General features: G+C 35.1%; 1 protein-coding gene across 2 annotated transcripts; it reads right to left on the reverse strand.

Moving 5' to 3' along the window:
• Positions 1-250: 250 nt before the first annotated feature.
• On the reverse strand, positions 251-20028 carry LOC138132403 (uncharacterized). Of its 2 annotated transcripts, none has more exons than XM_069049878.1 (3): positions 19755-20028; positions 12176-12220; positions 251-10950 (listed from the first exon to the last, which is right to left on the reverse strand). In XM_069049878.1, exons 1-3 carry the CDS (start codon positions 19764-19766, stop codon positions 3742-3744), a joined length of 7266 nt encoding a protein of 2421 aa, XP_068905979.1. In that variant the 5' UTR covers positions 19767-20028; the 3' UTR covers positions 251-3741. The 2 variants fall into 2 exon arrangements, with proteins under 2 accessions (XP_068905979.1, XP_068905980.1); XM_069049879.1 differs by having other exon boundaries at positions 19751-20028.
• Between the last annotated feature and the right edge of the window lie 5542 nt (positions 20029-25570).

Genomic DNA, 25570 nt, shown 5'->3' on the forward strand with positions numbered 1-25570 from the left:
GAAGTGCCTGAACACAGATAAAAGGGACCAAATTGAATAAATGCTTTACTATTTTTTTCATTGATAACCACAGAATAAGCAAAAAAACTAATGATAACACTTAATCGTTTCGAAATTAGAAGCAAATTAATCAAAAGGTTGAAACAACGAAACGCTCACTGGAAAAGTAATATTGAAATTTACTAATCTCAGAAATGAAACATGTCGATAGTAAAACAATGGTTTGGTGGTTATAAGGGAGAAATGCTCAAAAAATTTAAAATTTATTACAAAATAAAAAAAATAATATATTATGTTACATTATTTATGCATATATTTCTATACTTATATTTATAGGTTACCTACATATTTCTAACATATAAATTCTTGGAAGACATGAATGTTTCTTGCAATAAAATAAAAACTTACAATAAATAAACAGGGACATAATGCCGATTTTAGATTATGAAAAAATGTACAAAAACCAATTGTCAGTTGCGTAAAACGTTTTAAAGGAAGATCGCATAAGTCTCTGTTTATACTTATTTAGTAAACCATTGTTAGCTACACTCCCGATTACGCCGAGTCTGAGTTAGATTGTTAGGTATATGTACCATCGCTACGTTGGATCGCTCTACCTCGGTACTTTCGTTTGCCACTTATTGTAATCGTAAGTACTTCCTATTCCATGAACGTGTAAAATTTATTAGTTGTGGCACGCTTCATTTATTCCAAACAATAAATATTCTTCTCATCACAAAAGGTCTTCAATATACAATCTCAATTTCTACGTCTCTTCTTTCTTCCCCAGTAGTGTATTGAGTTCACAATTACAACACACCTACTTGTATCGTTTTGGAGCGTCTCGCAGGATTTGAGTTTACAATTCCATTTTTGAGATATTGACTCAACCATGGCTGACAATTTTGACAGTCATACGTTGAGACCGGCTGTTCATGTAGTTCTTCCTTTACGTGCGTTAGCAGTTATTGAAGAATGTAAGGATGCCTCGTAGAAAACGAACCCGTCACGTTTCATTTATTCCAAATTATGACATATCTTCTCATCACAAAATGTCTTCAATAGACAATCTCAATTTCGTCGTCTTCGTTTTCTCTCTGATGTTCTCATACAATACAATTCATTTTCTACGTCACTTCTTTCTTCCCCAGTAGTGTCTTGAGTTCACAGTCACAACACAACGAGTTGTACCTATCGTTTTGGAGTGTCTCGCAGGATCTGAGTAGGTAAGTACACAATTCTAATTTTGAGATATTGGGCATTCAAGGCTCTCGTTTTTGAAGCGACCATGGCTGACGTTTTTGGCAGTCATACGTTGGGACGGTGTGTTTATATAGGTAGTTCTTCCTTTACGTGCGTCAGCAGTTGATGGAGAATGTAAGGATGACTCTTAGAAAACAAACTCACCACGTGGTGCTTTTAGATTTAATGTTGATGTCAACTCAGAATTGAAATTATCGTGAGTGTAGATAACACTATAAATATTTTGAACATAAAATTAAAAAGTTATAGGAATAGATAATTTATGACAGAAGAAGAATCGCCTAATAAGTTTAACTTACATTTGTCTTGATCCTGAAAAAATGTTTTTCAGATAATTTGTACGATAACAATGACCGTACTTATCAAGGATGGTGTGAACCATTAGTTCGTAATCTAATATGAGGGGCCCTAGAAATTTTGTATCGCAATTCTGCAAGGAGAGATCATGGTCTAGTAGAGTTGCGGAATTAAAATTTCGGGCAGTATTGTAATTTCCATACAGTCATACAGTAAACTCTAAAACAACCTTTACGTTAATAGGTACTATGGCGGACAATAAATTTAGGCCGGCAAATTTCTGACATTTCAAAAAAGTCAATGCAAGCGACCATTTATTGTCATTATGACTGATATGTCAGTTTGTCAAACTGAAGGTTTTCAAGCTGTTTGGCGTTTCCTTCGCCCTTTTCGTAACTTACAGATCATGACGCCCTAACATAACTGATTTGTAGTAGCACTTCACTCTGCTGCACGCTTCTTTTCCCAATTTAAATTTTGATTATCGGTGTCAGGATGACAAGCATGACAAAAATCGAAAATGGGGTTAGTTGAACATAATGCCAGCTTCACATTTTGATGTCAAGCCAATGACAGGCCGGCCTAAATTTATTGTCCGCCATAGTATAACCTCATGTTTTACTCTTGTCAAATTTTGTCATTTTGATTTATTGGTATTAATAAATAGTGATTTACCTATAGCATAATAACGGGTATGTAGCAAGTGGAAACGATGATTTAATTACAGTCAGCGCAATTAACTCAAAATTCAAAAACTGGCTGCGTGACCGACACAGAAAACTTTAATTTTTGAATGTCAGTCATGATGATAGTAAAAGGTGGTTTACAGAGATTTTGTTGAAGTGACAGAAAAATGCTGCCCAAAATTTTAATTCCGCGAATGTGCCAAAAAAAATATATACACCTATATAAATTGGTAATAACAGCTTTCTCTCCCGTTTACTCGTGTTCCATCTCCTCTCAACACCCTGTATAGATAGAACAGTAAAAAAGTTACCGAATGTAATTTATTTCCTGAGCCCTTTCATGCTGACAACTTTTAATTATTGTATAATAATAATAAAATTATTGCTACTGCCATTTTCACCACGGTTTATAACGAAATAACATAAATTATACTTTGTGACAACGAAAACTGTTGAATTAATTTTTATAACTTAAAAAATGTGACACAATTAATCAATTTGAGCTATAGAATTAAACTATATTTTTTTAAATTTAGAACTGCAGGTTTCAGTTTAGTTAATATAACAGAACTAAGTTTTTACAGTCTGAAATTAAGAAACAATATACAGTGAGTTTTTTTAAGACTAGGGTTTTACATGCAAATTTTTCAACCCCTGTTAACTTTTATGCTCATGAAAATATTCGACCTAGTTTTGTAGTAAAATTGTGGGATATGATAATATATTGAAACAATATTACTGTTTAATCTAAAAACAACGCTAAGCTTTGTAATTTTCACAAAAATAAAAATTAACAGGGGGTTGAAAAATTAGCATGTAAAACCCTATGACCAGTCTTAAAAAAAACTCACTGTATGCACAAAAATCATTATTCGTGTTAAGTATGTATTCCATAATGTTCTTAATATAAAATTTAGTTAACAATGATGAAAAGAGAACCATTTGGATACATATCACAGATTACCCTATATATTTATTTACACGGTTATAATAAGTTTTTGAAACATTTTAAAAATGATTATACAATGTGTTTCACGTAAGAGTACCAGCCAGACGAAGTCTAAACGCAACACAAAATACATTTCACAATGGGAACTAGTTTTGGACACCCCTAACTAACTACTAACACAATCACTGGAGAGCTTTTACACAATTGTATGAAAAAGGGGAACTTAAAAAAAATCAGGGATGTCCAAACTACTTTTTGTCAAAACACGGTGTATATCTACACAATAGTGTAAAATGTACACACTTACATATAATGCTAAATGTTACAATTAAAATTTTAATCACAGCCACTTTAAATGGACTTCTCTTTGAATATTTATCAACATTAGTAATAGGTATTGAAGTACAATTAAATTTTATGGAAGATATCTTTATTTAACCTGTTTTTTTTTTTTTTGTTGGAGGAGCTTAAATATTTATTTAAATAAAAATGAATAGTAGGGCAGAAATTTCTATAATAGTCATTAGTCATTAAGTTAAACCATGTTTAGAAACTTTGATCAGCAATGTTAACATTGGCCATGGTTTCAGTACGTTTTCTTAACATTTGAGCAATTTCTTCTTGTCCATTCTTGTCAGCCAAACAAAGTGGTGTTAATCCATTTTTATCGAGAAATTTGAAGCCTGCCCCGCACTCAATTAAATGCTGAACTACTTCTTTATGTCCCTTCTTGGACGCTAAATGAAGCGGTGTCGATCCGTAATTGGTAACAACATTTAGAGAAGCTTTTGACTGAACTAACATCAGAACAACTTCTTCGTGCCCATTCTGAGAAGCCAAATGAAGCGGTGTGAAACCATTGTTATCAGCTACTTCAACGTGAGCTTTGCCTTTAATTAGCATTTGAACAATTTTTTTGTGACCATTTAGGGAAGCTAGATGAAGTGGTCTCAGACCATTTTTATCAGACGCTTCGATATTAGCTTTGCATAAAATAAACAATTGAGCAATATCTTCGTGACCGTTCTCGGAAGCTAAATGAAGTGGAGTCGAACCAAAGTTAGTAACGACATCTGTGTTAGCTTTCGACTGAATTAGTAACTGAACAACTTCTTCGTGTCCGTTTTGGGAAGCTAAATGAAGTGGTCTTAAAGCATTTTTATCTGTTGCTTCTAAGTTGACTTTATTTTGAATTAATTTTTGAACAATTTCGTCATGTCCATTTTGAGAAGCTAAATGAAGAGGAGTCAATCCGTTTTTATCAGTTACTTCGCAGTTGGCTTTGTATTTGATTAACGTTTGGACTACTGTTTTATGCCCGTTCTGGGAAGCTAAGTGAAGAGGTGTTAAACCATTTTTATCTGGAACTTCAAAGTTGATTTTGCATTGAATCAACATTTCAACAATTTTTTCGTGGCCGTTTTCGGAAGCCAAATGGAGTGGTGTCGATCCAAGATTAGTAGCAGCGTCAAGGTTAGCTTTGGACTGAATTAACAAGCAAACAACGTCTTCGTGGCCATTATGCGACGCTAAATGAAGTGGTGTCAGACCATTTGCATCAACTGTTTCCAAATCTATTTCGTATTTAATGAACAGTTGAACAACTTCCTCGTGTCCATTTTGGGAAGCTAAATGCAGTGGTGTAGACATAAGATTGTTAATAACATCAGTGCGGACTTTTGATCGAACTAAAAATTCAACAATTTCTGTGTATCCATTCTGGGAAGCCAAATGAAACGGTGTCAAACCATTTTCGTCACGTACTTCTAAGCCAGCATTGTTTTGTCTTAACAGTTGAACAGTAGCTTGATGCCCTTGCTGAGCAGCAAAGTGAAGTGGCGTCGATCCCAAATTGGTGACGACACCAATGCTGGCTCCAAAATTAATTAACAACTGAACAATTTTGTCATGCCCCTCGAAAGACGCTGAATGAAGCGGTGTCCAACCATCTTTAGTGGTCACTTCAAAGTTGACGCTTCTTTTAAGGAACAACTCAACAAGCTTTCGGTATCCTTTCTTGCACGCAAAATACAGCGGTGTGCACTCATCATTACTTTTTGCGTCAGGGTTCGCGTTTTGTTCGAGTAACAGTTTAGCAATGTTCTCGTGTCCGTTTTGAGTGGCTAGATGAAGAGATGTCGAACCGACATTAGTGGTGACGTCAACGTTATCGGTGAATGTAAGTAATAATTGAACAACTGTTTTATGACCGTTGTAAGCAGCCGTATGAAGTGACGTCCAACCATCGTTATCTTTCACGTCAATGTTCACTTTACGTTCAGTTAATACTTTAACAACTTTTTCATGTCCATTCTTGGAAGCTAAATAAAGCGGTATTCGACCATATTTATCTTTCGCATCGAGATTCGCACCGTGTTCAGTTAATAATCTGACAATATTTTCGTGTCCTCTTTGTGCAGCTAAGTGAAGCGGCATCGTTCCAAGCTTAGTAGCAACATTGATGCTATCGGTCAATGTAATTAGCAGTTGAAGAATGTCTTTGTGTTCGTTGTAAGAAGCTGTATGAAGCAGTGTCCAGCCATCGTTATCTCTGACATCAACATTAGCGTTGTTCTCAATTAGTAATTTAACAACTTTTTGATGTCCGTTTTTACAAGCCACATAAAGTGGTGACCATCCATCTTTATCTGCCGCGGCATGGTCAGCATTGTATTGCATTAACAATTTAACAACATTTTTGTGTCCATTTTTGGATGCTAAATAAAGTGGCGAGATACCATTTTTATCTTGTGCATTGATATTTGCATCCTGTTGGATTAATACTTCAACTACATTTGTGTGCCCTTTTTGAGCAGCTAAATGAAGAGGTGTCGTTCCGAGCTTTGTAGTAACGTTGACGCTGTCAGGGAATCCGGCTAACAACAGAACAATTTTTTTATGACCGTTGAAGGCAGCTGTATGGAGTGGGGTCCATCCGTCGTTATCTCTCACGTCAAGAGCCGCTTTATGTTTAGTTAATAATTTAACAATGTTTTCGTGGCCATTCTTGGCAGCCAAATAAAGTGGTACTCGACCGAAATTATCTTGCGCGTTAAGATTAGCGTTGTGCTCAATTAAAAATTCGGCAACGCTCTCGTGTCCTTTCTGGGCAGCTAAGTGAAGTGGGGTTGCTTTGCGATTAGTAACAACATTGACTTGATTACCCAACGTAGTTAACAGCTGAGCAATATTTTTATGTTCGTTGTAAGAGGCCGTATGAAGCAGCGACCAGCCGTCCTTATCTTTGGTGTTGATGTCGGCGTTATGTTCAATTAATAATTTGACAACATTTTTATGGCCGTATTTGCAAGCCACATAAAGCGGGGACCAGCCATCTTTGTCTTTTGCTTCAAGCTGGGCACCGTGTTCGATTAACAAGTTAATAATATTGACTTGTCCATTCTTGGAAGCTATATGAAGCGGTGTCCAATCGTCTTTATCTTTCGCACTAATGTTGGCGTTGTGTTTAATCAGAAGTTCCACAATATTTTCATGGTCATTCTGGGCAGCTAAATACAGTGGAGTTGATCCCAGGTTGGTAACAACGTCAATGGTGACATTAAAATTAATTAATATTTGTACAATTTTTTTGTGCCCGTTGTATGAAGCCGTATGAAGTGGAGTCCACTTGTCTTCATCGACCACATTATAATCAGCCTTCTGCTTAAGAAATAGTTGAACAAGTTTGTCATGTCCATTCTTGCAAGCTAAATAGAGTGGTGTGGAACCCTTTTTGTTACACACGTCGATCCTGGCGTTGTGTTTAATTAACAACTGCACAACCTTTTTGTGCCCATTTTGGGTAGCTAAATGAAGGGGTGTGGATTTAAAATCGGTAGTAGTGAGGTCGGTATTAGTTTCAAAATTAAGCAGTACTTCGACAACTTTGTCATGACCGTTGTAGGCAGCAGAATGGACTGGAGTCCAGCCATCTTGATCAACTATTCTGAAGTTTGCCTTCTTCTTAAGCAACAGTCGAACAACTTTCTCGTGTCCGTTTTTTGAGGCCAAATATAGGGGTGTTCTGCCACTGTTATCTTGGATATCAAAATTGACTTTGCTTTTGATTAGCAATTCAACAATTTTTTCATGACCTTTTTGAGCGGCTAAATGAAGCGGTGTCGATCCGTTGTTACTAACTTTGTTGACACGGGCTTCGGATTCAATTAACTTTTGAACAATTTCTTTATGTCCTTTGTGGCAAGCTGAATGGAGTGGTGTCCAGCGATTATTGTCAGCAATGTTTATATTGGCCTTGGATTGAATTAATAATTGAACAATTTTTTTATTTCCTTGATCACACGCCAAAAAAATAGGCGTACGACCAAGAAGATCTTGACTGTTTAGTTCGTTTCTGTTTAAGTCTTCCAAAAGCAGTTTTTCTAAACAGTTATTACGAGATTCTTCTACCGCTACATGCAACATCGTGAGGTCTTCCTTTTTCACCACATATTTTTTGTCTCCAACTAGACCAACAAATTCGGCGTACCCAAATTTCACAGAATAATACAAAATGCTGCAAATAAAGCTTTCATCTTTTTGTTCTAAAAATCCTGTTCTTTGTTTTACTTCAATATATGCTATTGCAAATAAACAATTACATCTTTCGGCATATAACAGCGCATTTATCTTGAACAGGTCGTCAGTTTCGTTAACATCAATTTTATCAAGTAAATACTCCAAGATGTTTCTGTATTCTAAATTTTCCGGCTTCCCTAATTGATCATTTTCACAATTTATTACATAATTTCCATTATTTCTGATCACATTTAAAATTGGGAATCTTTCTCCCCAGGAACAAGCTAAATGTAAAACGTTTCTTCCACCTAAATCTTTACACTTGATTTTGTCTATGTGATTTTTTAATGCATGTAAATTTTTATATAAAACAGCTACATGAATGGGTGAATTCTTGGCTAAAATCAAATCGAAGAAGAACCGTATGTTGGTATATTTTTCCTTGAAAATAATGTTTTTAAAAGTAGAGATGCGCCGATAATATTTTGAAAAATAAACTGCAGCGAAATATTCAGCGTAGGAAATATGAACAAAATTCGGTTGTCCATTTTCACTAATTTCCGTAATAAAGCCACAAGGATCGTTTTTTGCCTTTATTTTGTCTAAGAATTTGTCGCAGTTAATATTTTCTTGTTTCAAAAATTCGCTGTCGAATAACGCTGTTAGAGCTGCTTTCTCGTAATCGTTAAGTCTGTTGATTTTGTTTTCCTCAAGTATGTCCTCAGCATTCTTATTGTCAACAGACATATTAGCCTTATCTTTGTAGTAAATGTTAAATTTTTCCTGTATAAAGTAATGGTACAAGTCAGCCAACGAGAAAATTCCCTTTAATAAATCTTGATATTTTTTTGGATTGTTTAGAAATAGCTCGGTAAACATAAAAATTTGTATTGGGATTCCCAAAATATCATTAGATTCAGGAAACATAATTTTAGTTTTAATCATGTCAATGATCTCGCTGAGAGTTTCATTAAGACCAAGAGACGTCAGTCTGTTTTTCATGTAGAAAGTTTGCTGTTCATCATTGATGTGACTAATAGTTCTCGATAGCACATTGAATTCCCTCTCTAAATTTTCTGTTAAATGGGGTCGACAAGCAATCCACTGCATCAAACTATTTTGGGACAGCTTGTGTATAAGTGTTGTAATAGTTTTTAAATTGTTACCACCAATTTCATCTAAGCCGTCCCATAGATAGACAACTTCACCTTTTTCTATTAAGTGTAGGAGACAGTTTTTATCGAATGTTTTGTATTTTTTATATTTTGATTCCAGAATATATTTTGTAAATGTGTCGGTACTAGCAATATTTTGAGCCTGATCACAGAAAGAGGAAATTTCTTTGGAAGTTAGAAGTACTGTGCAATATTTTAAGGAAATGTTGTTTCTGAGGTTATTCAGCAGCACCGATTTTCCTATGCCTGGCTTGCCATTTATAATATTCACATTGTTATTAGACTCTACTTTATAAAATGCCCTTTCTTCCACAAAGTAATCATTGATGCGGTAGTGATCCAAATCGGTTATTTTGTTGCTTTGAATCCATTGTAATTTTTTCTCACTGGTTATTCTGAAATGATGCCATATTTTGATACTTTCATTTTGTTCACATAATTTACAGACGTTTTCCTGAGAACACTCCGTTTCACTGATGTAAATATTTTTCCGTTCCTTATAATCGAAATTCTTTAATATCTCGTTATCTGCATATTCAACTATGCCGCTAAAATGTTCGAATTTTTTCGTTTTTAGGTATTTATCGATTGGAATCAAATTGAAATTTTTTAGGTGATTATTAATTTTTTCTTCTTCGCTGACATTGCTGATTACGATTAACGTGCTACTGTCAATTGTTTCCAAGTATTTAAAATCAATAATATTTAGTGATAGAAATTTTGTAATGTAAGGTTCCGGATTTGTTTGTTTTTTGTCATAAATGTAATATGTTCGATTGGCCATTTCTAGTAACTCATTTGTGGTCACAGTTTCACGAAGTTTTTCATTCTGTTCAAGAAGTTGTCCAATACTCGTTTCTTTCTTCTCCTGTATCGACCACATAAATTTTGCTAAAATATATTTATATGCTTCTTCTCTAGCATCTACATCCAAGAGAGTTCTAAATATTGAACGATTTTTTAATTCCCCTTTTGACGGACCTTTTCCAAGTATAACAAATTTTCCGCTTTGACATAATTCTATTGCTTTATAAGTGGATTTGTTCTCAATTAAAATTAATGGAGCCTTATCTATTAACCAAAGTAATATACTCCAGTCTTTATCGGTTAAGTCAGAGATAGCTCTATCGGTAATTTGATAATTTTGTATTAATCTTCTAATAACTTTGCTATCTGATAATTCATTCCTAACATCTCCCCAGATTGGCTGTACATATTCATATGCACTTTCCCCACATACAGTGACACCAAATGAAGTAATTATTTTCCGCAACAGTTTCATTTTTTCACTGACGGGACCAAAAGACAATGGTTTAATTGACGAAGACATTAACTGAAGGGCTATTACGCGCTGTACGAATACTTTATTTAATTTGTCTTTTTCCCCTTCACATCCACTCCATTCCGAAATAACATTGAAATAAGTATTTGAATCTTTTTTATCACAAGCGAATTTTTCTTGAAAAATCTTATTAGCGGCTTTTTTAACTTGTTCCACATTACTTTGATTAGTGTACATAAAAAAATTTTCAAAAAATATCTTGTATTTTCTGGAAACTGGAATATCTTTCTCTACTACGTCAAATTTGTAACAACAATTGGACCTGTTGGAAGTGTTAAGGAGTGATATTGCTTCACATTTAATTATTTTAAGATCAAAACATTCTTCATCGACATATTCAATAAGTATTTCTTCAGCAGAGTCAAAGATGCGATTAGTATAAAGGATTAATTTATGGCCACAAGCTAATTTTTCAATTTCTTGGAAAGATTTAAAATACTTTTTTAAGGCAAGGTCCCCACTTTGTGCTGTTAAATGTTGTAATATTACAGGTTTTTGTGTATTTACATGTTTCAATTGTAAGGCATATTTTTCCACACTGTTGTCATTGAACTCAATGTCAAGAACTACATCGTCAAAATCACCAAAATCAGCATCGTTTGACGATATTGTGAAGTTTTTTATGTTGTCATTTGATATTAGTTTTAATGCAAAATTAGCTACTATTAAGTTTTCGTAGTCTTTACCTTTGTCTGTCGTACCCCGCCGTTTTTTGAACTTCTGCAAACATAAATTAATTGTTTAAAATTTTGTTTTTATATCGGTTTGAAATGAAATTAAACTTGCAAAACAAATTATAATCTCCAGATTTGAAGAGTGTGCAAACATATTTAAAACATGTACCTAGCGACAGCATAAACTGGAAGATAATAAAGAACAAATTTAAAAATACTACAAAGATGTGTACCTAATAAAGATTTACACAAAATGAAAAAAATTACTGAAATTTCTAGAAAAAGTAAGATTTTCTTGTTTTTTTTTGCAGATACGGAATTGTAATTAATAGTTGTAGTTAGGGTAATTAAATATTTTTTATTATCAAACTATCTACCCATTAACAATTTGAAATAACCTTTCTCGGTAAGTATTCCATATTTCAATTTTAGAAAACTGTTATTTGTCGCTTGTTTACTAAATAGGTACCTACACATGACAAAATACAGTGGATGTACCGCCAGCCTCGCAACGTTAAACAAACTATAGGGCATTCATTTTAAATGTTGGGTTTTGTAATAAAACTTGCCTGCTTTGACACTTGTCCGAAACTCAGTGAATCTAAAAGTGTGTTCAATATATTCGGGTCCGAAATTAAAGAATGGTGGGATCGAGATCAACTTTTAGAAAACCAAGTGGAACCATTAATATTTGTTGCCAATACTGGTGAATCATCTAGTGAATTTGATTCAGATGACGATTAATTTTTTATTTGTTTACGTATTTTATTATTTATTTCTTACTTACTTTAAAATATACATGTAATGGATACTTTGCTAATTACTCTTATTTCTTTATTTAGTAATCTTATTTGTTAAATACATTATTTAAAATCAACAATCTCTTTACATTTTTCTGGTCACTGATCACAAAGTGTGTTTTAATTTTTTTTTTACTTGTGGATATTTTAACGTCTCTTTCTTTTGCTCGTCGATAAGATGGTGAAAGTACGATGTGGTACCAGTTTTATATGAACAGAGGGATTCTTACTTTACGGTACCGATACAATGAAAATTTGCCGCTTTCGTAATTTATGGTGTTTTGAGTTTACAACTTTACCCAACATTTAAAATGAATGCCCTATAGTAGACAGATTTCCACTACCGCCAGTATCGCCACCTATCAGCGATACTAGTCTCACTTATCTTATGAGGCTTGCGGCACATTCAACTACGTCACCAATGTCAACTGCGGTGGGACAATCATTTATAATAACCCTGTATATACTTACTGAATAATTGTGAAAAGTTGACATATTGTCCCTGGTTTTTGAGGCCTAAAATAAATTTAAAAAAATAATCAAAAAAGAAATAACAATTGATAAATGAACAGAAAATAAACATGCGAGTTAATTTACGATAAATATTAGTGCTATAACAAATAACTAACAAGTAAAATATTTTTGCTACAAAAAGAAAAACCATGTGTATAATCATAATAATCTAAGCCCGATTAGAGAAAATTCTAGAGAAAATACTTTAATACATTATGTATGTAGGTACAGATTTTTTGAGTGAGGAATGACAAAAACAGAAAGAAAAAGAGACAAGTATAAATTTGAAAAGGAGTTCTAAGTGGCTTCAATAAAAACTAGCTTCTGAAGGCAACAAGAAATAAAAAAAATAAAAACTTAATTTGAAAAATTATTTTGAGAATCGCCCTCAAATGTCACATGATTTATATTGACAAATCACAACTCCGAATTGTTTGAATAGCAACCAATCACAATTTAATTAAGCGGATATTTTCCCTAGGGAAAATTTCCGATATAATTGACCTAGGGAAAAAAAAATTCGGGCAATTCTCTGTCAAATATACCTCGGGACAGATATATATTGCCAGACATTTTTTCTTGCAGTCCAACACTCCTGTTTGTCGCTCAAAACTACCCTTGGGCTGGCGCCCTCGTGTAATTTTCTTGCTACAAACGCTCGTGTGTGAGGACTGCTCGAAAAAATTTCCGGCAATATATCTGTCCATTGGTATATTATATATGATAATTTAATTCATGTATAAAAAATCCCATAAGCCGCGATGTATTTGTCACTTTGACATCGGATAAAGTTAGCCCTAACTTTGCATCTGGATAAAATGTGCTTAAACTTCCATGCCAAACTCTTTCGAACCTGATTATTGTTTGTTGTTATGATAACGAACCAACAATCTTAAACATTGACGTGCAAAATGGCCAATTCAATTTTTCATAATTACCTACCTATTATATATTCATTAAATTATCTCATCGAATTACGCTCGAGGTTTTTTTCGTCCAGGATAAAATTTCATTTTTTAAACTCTAATTTGGTTTCTTTTTGGTAAATTATCGTAAAAAAATTCAATTTTATCCGGACAAAAAAAGACCTCTCGTGTAATTACAGTCGAGAATCGCCCTCAAATGTCACATGATTTATATTGACAAATCACAACTCCCTAGGGAAAATTTCCGATATAATTTACTTAGGGAAAAGTTTTTTCGGGCGATTCTCTTCCGAATATACCTCGGAACAGATATACAGGGTGCGTCTACTAAAACTTTATATCCGAATATCTTTTTTAATTATCAATTAAGGTAAACAATATTTAGCAATATTATATTTCTTAATGACCTCTTGACATGTGCTTAACAAAAGTTAACGAAACCTGCAAGGATACAGAGTTATTTGAAAAATAACCGCAGTAAAATTTTTTTTTTGGCTTTTTCTCAGATTACGGAGTATAACATATTCAGCTGTGGCCTCTGTATCTCCCTGTATTGTTTTTATTACACTTTTACTGATGACTACGCAATAAATTAGTGTTAAAAAGAACTAATTTTCCAGCTGTGTTCAAAACAGAGTTTATGCGTAAAAAGTTGTTACGAATTTGTTTCACAGATGACTCATTTTTCAGCAAATAATTTAGATACGTCAATTTGACGGGGCATTGTTACCTTATTTGAAATTCTTTTACTACTGAACTATTCGGTAAAACACAATACAAATTCAAATGGGTATGTATGTACAAACTCCGGTGTAGGTACTATGGCGGACAATAAATTTAGGCCGGCCTGTCATTGAGTTGACATCAAAATGTGAAGCTGGCATTATGTTCAACTAACCCCATTTTCGATTTTTGTCATTCTTGTCATCGTGACAGCGATAATCAAAATTAAAATTGAGAAAAGAAGCGAGCACCAGAGAGAAGTGCTACTACAAATCAGTTATGCTAGTGCGTCATGATCTGTAAGTTACGAAAAAGACGAAAGGAAACGCCAAACAGCTTGAAAACCTTCAGTTTGACAAACTGACACATCAGTCATAATGACAATAAATGGTCGCTTGCATTGACATTTTTGAAATGTCAGAAATTTGCCGGCCTAAATTTATTGTCCGCCATAGTACGTCTGCATCCTAGGGATCAGTCTTCTCTGGAAAAATTTACTAAACTATTTTAAAGTAAGCGTCAAGCTTAAAGAGGGGGTGAAGGTGAATAAATAATTTAAACACATACTAAATAATAACAATTTAAATATCTGCAATAAATTCAACAATGTAACACAATTAGCAGCACAGAAAATTTAAAAAATGTCCTCAAAATAATTATACATAACTAAATTAGATGCTCAAAATTTATTTCGACCATTAACTTCCACACACCTTTCAATTCTGGAATAAAAACTCCTCAGTAAAGTTCTTGTTGCAGGATCATTTCATATGGATGAAATTTCAAAGACTTTAAAGTTCTAATAATCGTGCTTTGTGAGACATTCAGTGTAGCCGCTACTGCTCTTGTGCTTGTGTGTGGATTTTCAGTTACCTAATCAACAACGGCATTTTGAAAGCTAATATTTTTTGTAAGTGCATCCCTTACTCGTGGCAATTCTTTAACACTGCCAGTATCTTCAAACAGCTTTACAATTTATCTGATATTCATTTCGGAAAATTTATCATTTTCTTGACGGGCCTGAAGAATTCTTACTGTGGCTCGATAGCACCGGTGACACTTTCCATACGTAAAAATAATATTAATTTTCTCTTGCTGCGAGAACGACATCTTGTATAAAAGATTATTTCAAAGATTTCACGAACTTTTTTACTTTGACGTTGTCAAATAATAAATTAATTATGTTTTTTTTTTTGTAAATCAGTAAGCCGTAAAGTATTTTTTTACGTAAATACACACTGGTGAATGAAGTCTGGAAATTGTCTTTATTTAACATTAATTTATTCGTCAATAATAAGCACTAGGATGATTATTAGGCAGAAAATCTACATAGAAACATTTGATATGCATGGTAAAAGTTATAATGTTAGAAAATGCTGAAAATATTTTTTTTTCATTAATTTTTTTCTTGAATATTCCTCTTCTGTCCAGATCCTTGTTAATTTTTTTAGTGCCTATGTAAAGAGGGCAATGCAGCCTTAATTAAGACTAAATATCATTGAGCAGACATTTAAAATAACGAAGATATTCAAATATAAAGTTTAAGCAGACGCACCCTGTATATCGCCAGAATTTTTTTCTTGCAGTCCAACACTCGTGTTTGTCGCTCAAAATTACCCTCGGGCTGGCGCCCTCGTGTAATTTTCTTGCTACAAACACTCGTGTGTCAGGACTGCTCGAAAAAATTTCCGGCAATATATCTGGCCCTTGGTATATTATACGAGTATGTATATGAGAATTGGAAATCATGTATGGTTGTCCATAGCAATATTTTACTTATATTGGTTAATTGAGGAATAAGTCAAGCCGGCATCTTAGTTCAGTCAAGAGTTTTGGTGATGCAGCGTAAGGCTTTTCAAAAGGTAGTACTATTCCGGACACGGAATCTTGGCCACGACTGACATTTAACTGACAAATATGTGTGAACTGGCCTTTATTGAATATAACCCAACTTTTGACTCGATAATGCCATTTCCCTGCTTTTTTGATGTCACAAGAAAAACGTCAAAGTCATTTTTAATAATTGTCATTTATTAATGACACTAAGGACTGGTTTACATAATTTTTTTAGAAATGTCTAAAAAATGTTGGCCAAGATTCCGTGTCCGGAATAGTACATATTGGATAATTTCCGATAAGAGAGAAAAACATTTCAGACTTTGCTTTTCTGCATATGATATTATCAATCCTAATGAAAAGTTTTACATGAAACTCAATTCTGAATTTTGTATGGCCTTTTGTATCGAACATGTTGCTGTTAAGTACATTTGTTTTTGAAACTTAAAAAAAAATTTGAAAATAATTTTCGAGTGGATCGCTTTTAAAGTGTTATTGTAACAAGATGGAGAGGAATATTTAACCTTTAAATGTTTGTCCGTTTAATTGTTTTTAAATTTCTATTTTTTTCGAAGTAAGTAGGTATCTATTGAAATATGTATTACATTACATAAAATTCCCAGTTTTTATTTGCGTAAAATCGCATGTACATAGAACTTATTTCTTGTGGGGAGGTTACTGCAATAATCTTCCCTTAGATCAGATTTTTTTTAACTGAACATTGTGAGATACCCGCTTTTGAATTCAAACCAACCGCCAACAAAAGCCATGATCGTACCGATGTCGGTACCGCCAGCGACCGCTAGGGGCGGGTGTGAAAGTCGACAGGGGATGAACGGCACGTTTTCTTTTGGGGGAATACTTTTTGTCTTGACTGCAGAGGAGTGCAGAAGTACTGTGTATTTCTTCTGTGTTTTAATTGTGCGATTTTAGTTGTTTTTTTTTTATTGAACTGTGCTAAATGTTGCTGTCCAGCTTCTGTTTTTGGACTAGGTGGGTATGTGTTTGGGGTATTAAAATTATTTCTGTTTCGCGCGAAATGTAGTGTAACAATAATAAGACACAGATAGGTCGCACGTGGGTTTGTGATACTTCCACCATGTTTTAAAAAAAATCCACAATTATCTCGACCCTCCCCATGTATTACGCTTTTAACATTTATAAGCTTGCGAAGGAGCGTAAGGCAGCTTGGTTCTAGCTTTGCAAATTTTATAAAATTGTACGGATCACGTTTTCTTTTTGTTGTCAAATCAGGTTTTACAATTCACTAACTTTCCTAAAAGAAAAGGACACCAAGTTTTAGCGTGCGTCTGTGGCTTTCACTTTTTATAAGCGCACTCCCTCATTTTTTATCCCCTTTTTAATTATTCCGAGTGACGCTTTTGGTGTAACAAGTATCTATTTATTGCTTAACATTTTAATCAAAATTTTAAAGTTTCCACTTTCCATCCCGGTAGCAACCAATTGGGTTTATATTTCAGGTATCTGCGCGGGCTTTTCCTTATCCAGGGATCTTCTACATTTAGTTATTTCCATCGTTTAGGTCCTGGCGCCCTACATATTATTCAGGGCGCCACCTTACGTCGATAAACCGGCTCAACTAAGCTAGGGTCGACCGGACTGTGGTTTTAAATTTTTATGTATGTGTTATTGGTTGTTACCACTTTTCCATCCCAAACTGAACGTGTTCTTAGGTTACTCCGTCAACAAAGTTTTGTCGCGGTTTCGTTTGCATTTTCCAGTTGCTGTGAATGTCAATTCTTCCTAATCGCGAGGGTCTCTCTCTGTTTGAGGGGTTTAGTTTCTCCTAACATCCAATCGTTGAACACGACCCCGCGACCCCTCGTTTAACATGTTGCGCCCCAAGAGAGACCCGAAAACCATAACGCTTGGCGGGGCTTGCTGAATGCTGGTCCGCAACGTCGCTCATGGTATAAGTTGAATCCGAGTTCCTTGGCACAAACTTCCGGAATGGTGATCTGTTCCCTAAGTTTGTGGTACTTGACAAGCGTCGTTTGTTTTTGCTTTGAAATAGTCATATTCAACTCAACCGATGAACTTAGAGTACATCAATTTGATTTGATTTAACGTAAAGCAGTTAGGACTTTTCCCTTAGCACTAAATCACGGGTAGACGGGAAATGTTAAAGTCGTAAGGATAGGTGCCACAGACCACCGGACCACACAAAACCACTCGCTTCTTCTATAGCGTATCTGCCTGCCGCACATTGTAAATTAACTTGGAAAAAAAAACATGCTAAAGTTCTCGTCTAGTGCCCGCTCCCGCTCGAACGGTCCGAAGTAACTGTTTTGTTTGTAACGTACATGACCCTTCTGTTTTTTCTGAATTTTGAATTGCGTTGTTTATGAAATCAGGTTTGCTCAACTTACAATAACTGTCCCGTTCACGTGGTCACTTCGGATTTGTTCGTATTTTCAGGAGAGGTTTTTAGCGGAGCCTCATTCGGGGGTCTAGGGGAATGGCCAGAGCTCACCATTTTCCTAGAGTTATAAATGAGTAGTCTTCTCACATTTGGGGAGACTTGGGTGCCTTCTCCCGAGACGTTTATTATTCATTTTACCCGGCGTTAACAAAAATCATAACATTGAATAAATAGCTGGTTTTAATTATTGTGTTGTTTTATTTGCACTCTTTTGTGTGGTTCACAAACCCTGTTGGAACGATTCTGGTAATGTTTAATTTGTATTAAAAAAATCCCATAACGTAGGGAAATTAACGAGGTACGATCACGCGCTCTTGGCCATTTTTTTTGAATTTTCGCGGGTTTTATTTTCATTGCTTATGTTGGTAGAGAAAAAAGGATGGCCGCTTGGTGGGATTTTTGAATTGCCCACTTGGTTTATCACAATTGGGTTACAATGGTTTGACATGATTTAATTTTTAATCTTCCATTATTTGCTTTATTTTTTTGATTTAAGTGCTATTATAAGTGCTATTTAAACCCTTCAAAATTAGTACCTACGTAAGTATACTATACCTTTGAAATTTGAATTGATATTGCATCGACAGATACCCACTGAGCAATAAAAGGTTAAGATTTTATCACCGTCCCTACTTTGTTCCGTTTAAACATTAGCTATTTATGTAACCAGTTAGGAAATGCGTTATTTTGTGTAACGAGTGGAATATTTGCGGGACGAGCGCAGCGAGATCCCGCAAAATCACACGAGTTACACAAAATTGCATTTCCAAACGTGTTACATACAAGATTTTTTCTAATTTCGACAAAAAAAAAAGTTTCTTCAAACGTTAAACGAAGTAATGAATTTCATTAATAATAAATTATCATTGTGTTAAAATATCAAGTAGGTAAGTAGGCACGGTTATTTTGCTTAAAAACAAAATATATGACAGTGTCAACTGGTGATACAATAAAATTTTCCTAACCGGTTAGGAAAGATTTTACTTTTCGTAACCAGTTACGAAAAGTGTGACGTTTCCAAACGTCAATTAATTTTGAAAAGTGTCACTTTATATGTATGTCAAAATTAGAAAAAAACATTTATTTAATAAGTTTTCAGTTTTGTTAATATAATTACAATACAATACTGTCAGTTCATTTGAATTTATAAGTAAAGTAGGATATGACTTTAAAGTTAACAGTTGCATCCAAGCCGAGTGTTCGATACAACTGTTATTAACTGGCCGTTTCATATTTTGTATTGAATTTTGAAGCGTCACTTTGACAAACCAAATGAACGTCTCAACGGTGCTGCCAATATAATTTTAAAGTCATGGCCTGCTTTAATTATAAATTTAAATGATCTCACGGTAGTAGCAGCTGGTTTTTATTCTTTCGAAAATAATTTTCTTAAAGATTTCTTCGAGACTATCTATTTTATCTAATTCGAAAACAATGTTAATACCTATATGGAAGTACGACTCCACAATAGTACAATTTCTCAAGTTATTATTTTATTCAATCTGTTACTTAATACTACATACCTATTAACATTTAATACCTAGTTTAGTGCATATGCATATTTAATAAATAGAAGTTATGTATTACATATAACAATAAACTTACCTACCGAATGTTCCATTCTAACCGCAAAAACACATTCTGACAGTTTTAGGTAGACATTTATGTTAGATGATATGTTTCAAGGATATTTGTGGTAAATGTATGCCTACTCTTATCAATCAGCCGATAAGTACTACTTTCGACGGTTGCCAGTTATTGTAGGTACCGAAAATTCAACTATAGGAATAACATTTCACAAATGTAAATTACAGTGGTTTTGTGTGTCCACTTGAGGACGCAAGGTCGCAAGTGTGTGCTGACATGACTTGACGATGACGATTAGAACCTGAATCATACTTAACCAATGACGTTATATCTAACTAGACGCGCCGTAGAGTGAGAGGCATTGACTTCTACATACAAGTGAGACAGCGAATAAAAGTCAGCCGACTGTTGGCAAAACATTCTGCACTTCTGCAGTAACTGCGTGTTCCTTATTCTTAACGAGGTGTAATAAGCATTGTAATCGCTTTAACAGTAAAACACCCATCTTTTAGAAATAATACAGATGCAACAGTAAACTTTTGCCGCACAATTGATAAATTATTCGGGCGTCGGGGCGGATTCACTAACGCTAGTTAAAGTTAAATGTAGATTTAAATGCTTCGTTCCTTTAGTTACCTATTGTTATAACAATGTTTTCGTATATTTTAACCCACAGTTAACTTTAACTGGCGTTGGTGAATCCGGCCCTACCTACATAATAGGTACGCGAAATTCACTCAGTACGAATCCTTTCAAAAAATGTCTGTCAGAGGTGAATATTTCTTCTACAAATTACTAAGGCATTCTTTGCCGAAGCTGAAAACTGCATCATAAATTTGAAAAATCTGTCGGGTGGAAAAATGGTTTTTAGTAAGAGAAAAACTGGCTTTATTGGACTAATAATAATTAACATACTTTCAGTAGAAATCATTATTGAAAGGCAGGTATCATCGAAAAAAAATAATTTTTTGTTGTATTTATTAACGTACAAATTAAGTGAAGATATTGAAACCTTTTTTGCGCAATTAGGTCAAAAGGATTTCAGAATACACTGACTATACTGACGATGTTATTACCTACATTTGTGGCTACATAGCAAGAAAATTAAAAAATTAAAACGCTACAAGCATTCGGGGCACTTTTCCAGATTCTGCATTATTGTCGGAGATTTTTGTATTGTAAAACAAAAATGTTATGTACTTATTAAGTTGATTAATTATATTTACTAATCTGAAAAATAAAATTAATTGTGCAGAATGTTCTCAACTAGTAAACCAAAATTCAATTTCCAGACTAATAAGTCGAAAAGATCGGGGAGGTTTAATTAAACTGTTTGTCTCTGTTGTAGAAATATGCAAGATCGCAGAAATGATTTTTAAAAGTAGGTAATAAAAATTTCGCTGGAAAGTGGAAACGTTCTTATAAGACAAGTTATTTAACAAAAAAATATAAAAATTACTTTCCTGAATTAAATGTTCATATTTTAGACCAAGATTAGGTCAATAATAATTTATTACAATTATTGAATTTAATGTTAAAGTAAATATTATTTTACTATCAGAATACATCATAAGAATATGCAAATCAATGAGGTTAAAAAACGTATCAGACATCACTATTCAAAGTCAATTTTGTTTCAGCATCAGCAAAATGTATATTATAATTATATTCTTAGATGTTTGTTACTTTACTCTAAAAAATAAACGTTTCTGCCACTAAGAAGTATTAATAATTTATTAATCCTTTCATAATGTACTAATAAACTTGATTCAATTTCAATAGTAGTTGTTTTATTACAAATGTAAGAGAATTTTAAAAACGCAACAGAAAAACTACCTCTTCCACCCCAAACATGTGGCTCATAAATTATGTTCTGAAAGGTCCTTGACTCGGGGGTGATTTTTAAGAGTTCCACAGGCGAGACAGAGGCAGTGTCGCTTGGCAGCTGCGACCGACGGGCTGTTCAAGGTACGAGTAGGTACGAGAGTGACGGCAGGTGAATAATTGTGACCCGGAAGTGGTGTAGTGAATAGAGATACAGTTACCAGGTGTGTTGGTAACTGGGTGATAGCAGGTTTGGGCAACCTGGGCTATAAATCAGTACCTTAATGCGTAAAACCTCCCTATACCATGGTATGATTCCTGAGCACCGGATGTCCGGGTGGGGCACCTTTGGCTCATGACACGGCTAGGCCGTTGACCGGGCGCGTCTCGTAGAGATGGCTGGTGGTGGCAACCAAATGCACCGATCATACGTTGCTGGTCAAAAGGTTATGAGGTCATCCCGGTTCCCAGGTACTGAGGGGGCATAGTGACGTATGGAAATGGGTTGTAGGCTCATACTCTGGCCGTGGCGGTCTTCCTCTGTGGAGACTGCGGGCGGGCTATGCACCCCAAACTGCACACGGGGCTATTACAGGTGCTACTAGAACATCCAACGCAATCCCGGAACGTAGCGCTCTGAAGACGACGCCCGTGGTTCGAGCCCCTCATCATGATAGAAGCTAGGGGGAGGAATCCCCCGGGTGAGTCACTGTATGACCTTGATTCGCGACAGATGTGTCAGGTGTTTATCATTTACATGTTTGTACCGTCCCATTGAGCAAACCCGAGTCCGGACCTGTGCTTTACCCTTTGAATGACTGAATGAGGTGGAGGTGAGTCCGATTGTAGATTATCGTATGACTGTAGCTGAGATTGTCTAATTTAATGTGTACCGATGAGTCTGATCGATTAATTATCAAATATTGAGGGATAACGCCCTTGGGCAAAAATCAAGTCTTACACAAATTAGTAAGAATTCTTATTAATTTCCCCATAAGAGCCAATGTATAAGTTCAGAAAGTTGCCAACAGTCACGTGGTACCAGTCAGCCTCTCTTTGTTGAACCTGTTATTCATTCATATGCTCCTTCTCACTCTTATGGTTGAAATCACTTCATCGCATTGCCCGACCCAGCTACGGCGCATCTAGCGTAAATTGTAAGATCATTGTACTTAACGAATCAAGATTACATAACTACTCTGACCTAACCTATTCAATAACGTGAAATATCTATAATCTATAAAAAGATTGTTCCATTTTATAGTACATACTATACATTCATATAATAACTTCAGTGTGAAAAGTTTCAAACTATGAATGTTGTGACAAAGACAACGATTTGAGGTATACCGGGTGTTATGGAAGTCCACGTAATAAATTTAACCACCAATAGGAGTAAAAATTAAATATGATTTGAACCCTCAAATTCATACCCGCTTATGTGTTTACACATCCACTGATAACTGATAATTCGTTTCAATTGATGATTAACCATCCCATAAGCGAAGTGTCAAATTAGGGGTTAGAAAAATGTAAAAAAATATTCGATTAAAAAGAGATCAATATGTGAAAAATGTTTATTTTAAAGTTTTATTTATGATTAAATTTATTACGTGGACTTCCATAACATCCGGTATATTCCGTTAAAACGTTAAAACCTTCAATGTTGTCTTTACTGAAATCGAACTGGGTCGAGAACTCACGGTTGCAGCAGCGTTGTTTCAGTGTAACTTTTTCATATTTTTTGTCAGTTGATTGTTTGTAAATATAAAATATTTTAAACAAATTTTGTTCGAGAAATGGCAGCTATTTAAGGAGGTTCAGGCAAACTACATCGGCAGTTTAAGCAAAATTAAGCTTTAACTTCCAAATAGCAGTACCTACCTACCTCTAAAAATATTGGATGCAATGGTTTACAAATCAACTGAGTAAGTATAGATATTGTTTCTGCGAGTACCTACGCAACCAATAAAATAGATCTGTTGATCACAACGCGATGATATTAGGTATACAGACTGTTATTGAAATGCGTTGAGAAAATGTAAACAGAACTAGAACGTATCAAAAGTCAAAACAAATTAGGTACTTTTCTATTTACCATTTTTTCTAAATCTTTCTAAACACAGATAAAATTTTAATTAGTTTGATCGTAAATTCTGGTACCCGGCAATGTGTCCGCGCGTACATTAAGAGCGAAAGGAGATAAAAAAAAATGGATAATCAAGCAAAAACCAATTCTTTATTCGTAGTGAGAGTGACATTGAAGTTACGCACCACATGATCAAGGGCATTAACCTTTAAATTAAAGGCTCGAAATGACGCCCTCCGCTATCGATGCACGCTCTTGTGCCCTTCGAGCTATAGAAGCTTGAGTTCTTACCAACATGTCAGAATTTTGTCGAATTGACTCGACAGCTAATTCTTCGATGGTGTTAACGTTAACAGTAATTTCATACACAATTTGGTCCCATAAAAAAAAGTCACAGGGGTTTAAGTCCAGCGAACCTGCTAACCCTAAAACTGGTTCCATTACGACATATACACCGATTTTCTAAATTAGCGTACAACCAAATTTGAACATCCTGTGGACTGTGAGCGGGCGTTCCATCACATATCCTACCGAACTAGGAACGGCACGTCATCCAAAAGGACATTTAGCACGTTTTGTAAAAGAAATTAAATATTCTTCACCATTTAAATCTTGAGGTAAGACATGTGGCTCGATCAAATTATTATCAATTATTCCCGACCACGTTAATCGAAAATCTTTGTTGGAAAACACGTTCTCGGGTTTGCAGAATTTCAGGCTCCAAGTCCAAAACACGGCGAGATCTTGAACAGTCTCGATCGCGGTTGATAGGATTAAAAGTACTACACTCAACCGCAAAATTAACCGGACACGAGGTTTTTCAGAAAAATATCGATAACAAAAATGTAAATAAAAATAATTGCAACTAATAATGTTTAATTATAAACATTTTGTACAAAATAAATTAAAATTTGATTTCAAACTAAACAAAAAGCACCTTTGTTTAAAAAATTAAAAGACGACGAAAAGAATAATTAGAAAACTGTTGAAGAAAGAGCCTCAATATCGAGTATTTCCTCCTCGAGCTTGAATGACAGCTCTTAGTCGTCCTGGCATAGGTACTTGTAATCAAAGCCACAATCTCATCCTGGGGTATCACCTCCCATTCATGCAGTAGCGCCTGTTCCAGCTGAACTACTGTATGGAACTCGCCATAGTTCTGTCTAATGCTTCTGCCTAGGTTGTCCCATAGATGCTCAATGGAGTTTAAGTCAGGGCTCATGGGTGGCCACCGTAATACCTGAATACCAACATCATGAAGATACTGACGCGTGATCTGGGCTACCTGCGGTCGCGCATTGTCGTGCATTAGGAGAAAATCTACTCCTACAAATGGCGCAAAAGGTACCACATGCTCTTCTAAACACTCACGGATACGGATGTACCTGTCAGCGTTAATGCTACCTCTCCGCAAAGTTACAAGAGCCGTACAACCTGCCAAAGAAATGCCTCCCCATATCATCACACCTCCACCACCAAAGGGTACTTTAGACGCAAAGCAGCATTGAGCATAGCGTTCTCCCGGTCGTCTAAACACTCTTTGGCGAAGATCAGGTGAATACTGCCACTGCGTGAAACGTGATTCATCTGTAAAGAGAACCCGGCGCCATTCGTCCATACCCCAGTCGGCATGCATTCGAGCAAATTCCAACCGCTACCTGCGATGCTCTGTGTTCAACCTAGGGCCAGTAGCAGCTGGATGAGATGTTAGATTGTGTTTCCTCAACCTTCTTAATACAGTACCGGATGAAATCACGGTACCATGAACATCTGCCAGTCTCCTACTCAAAGCTGTTGCAGGAAGCGTCCGTTCTCGCAGACTTTGTAGTCGAAGAAATCGGTCTTCCACTGCATTTGTTGCTCGTCGTCTTCCTTGTCCAGTCTTCTTGCGTAAGAACCAGTTTCCCTGAATCTTTGTATCGCAT

The sequence above is a fragment of the Tenebrio molitor genome, chromosome 6 (genome assembly GCF_963966145.1).
Source record: "Tenebrio molitor chromosome 6, icTenMoli1.1, whole genome shotgun sequence".
NCBI classification, from domain to species: Eukaryota; Metazoa; Arthropoda; class Insecta; order Coleoptera; family Tenebrionidae; genus Tenebrio; species Tenebrio molitor.

Excerpts from the sequence above, each read along its gene's own strand:
- LOC138132403 (XM_069049878.1), bottom strand. Across the intron at positions 10,951-12,175 it reads CAACTTTTCACAATTATTCA|AAGTTCAAAAAACGGCGGGG; the intron begins GTAAGTATATAC and ends TTATGTTTGCAG.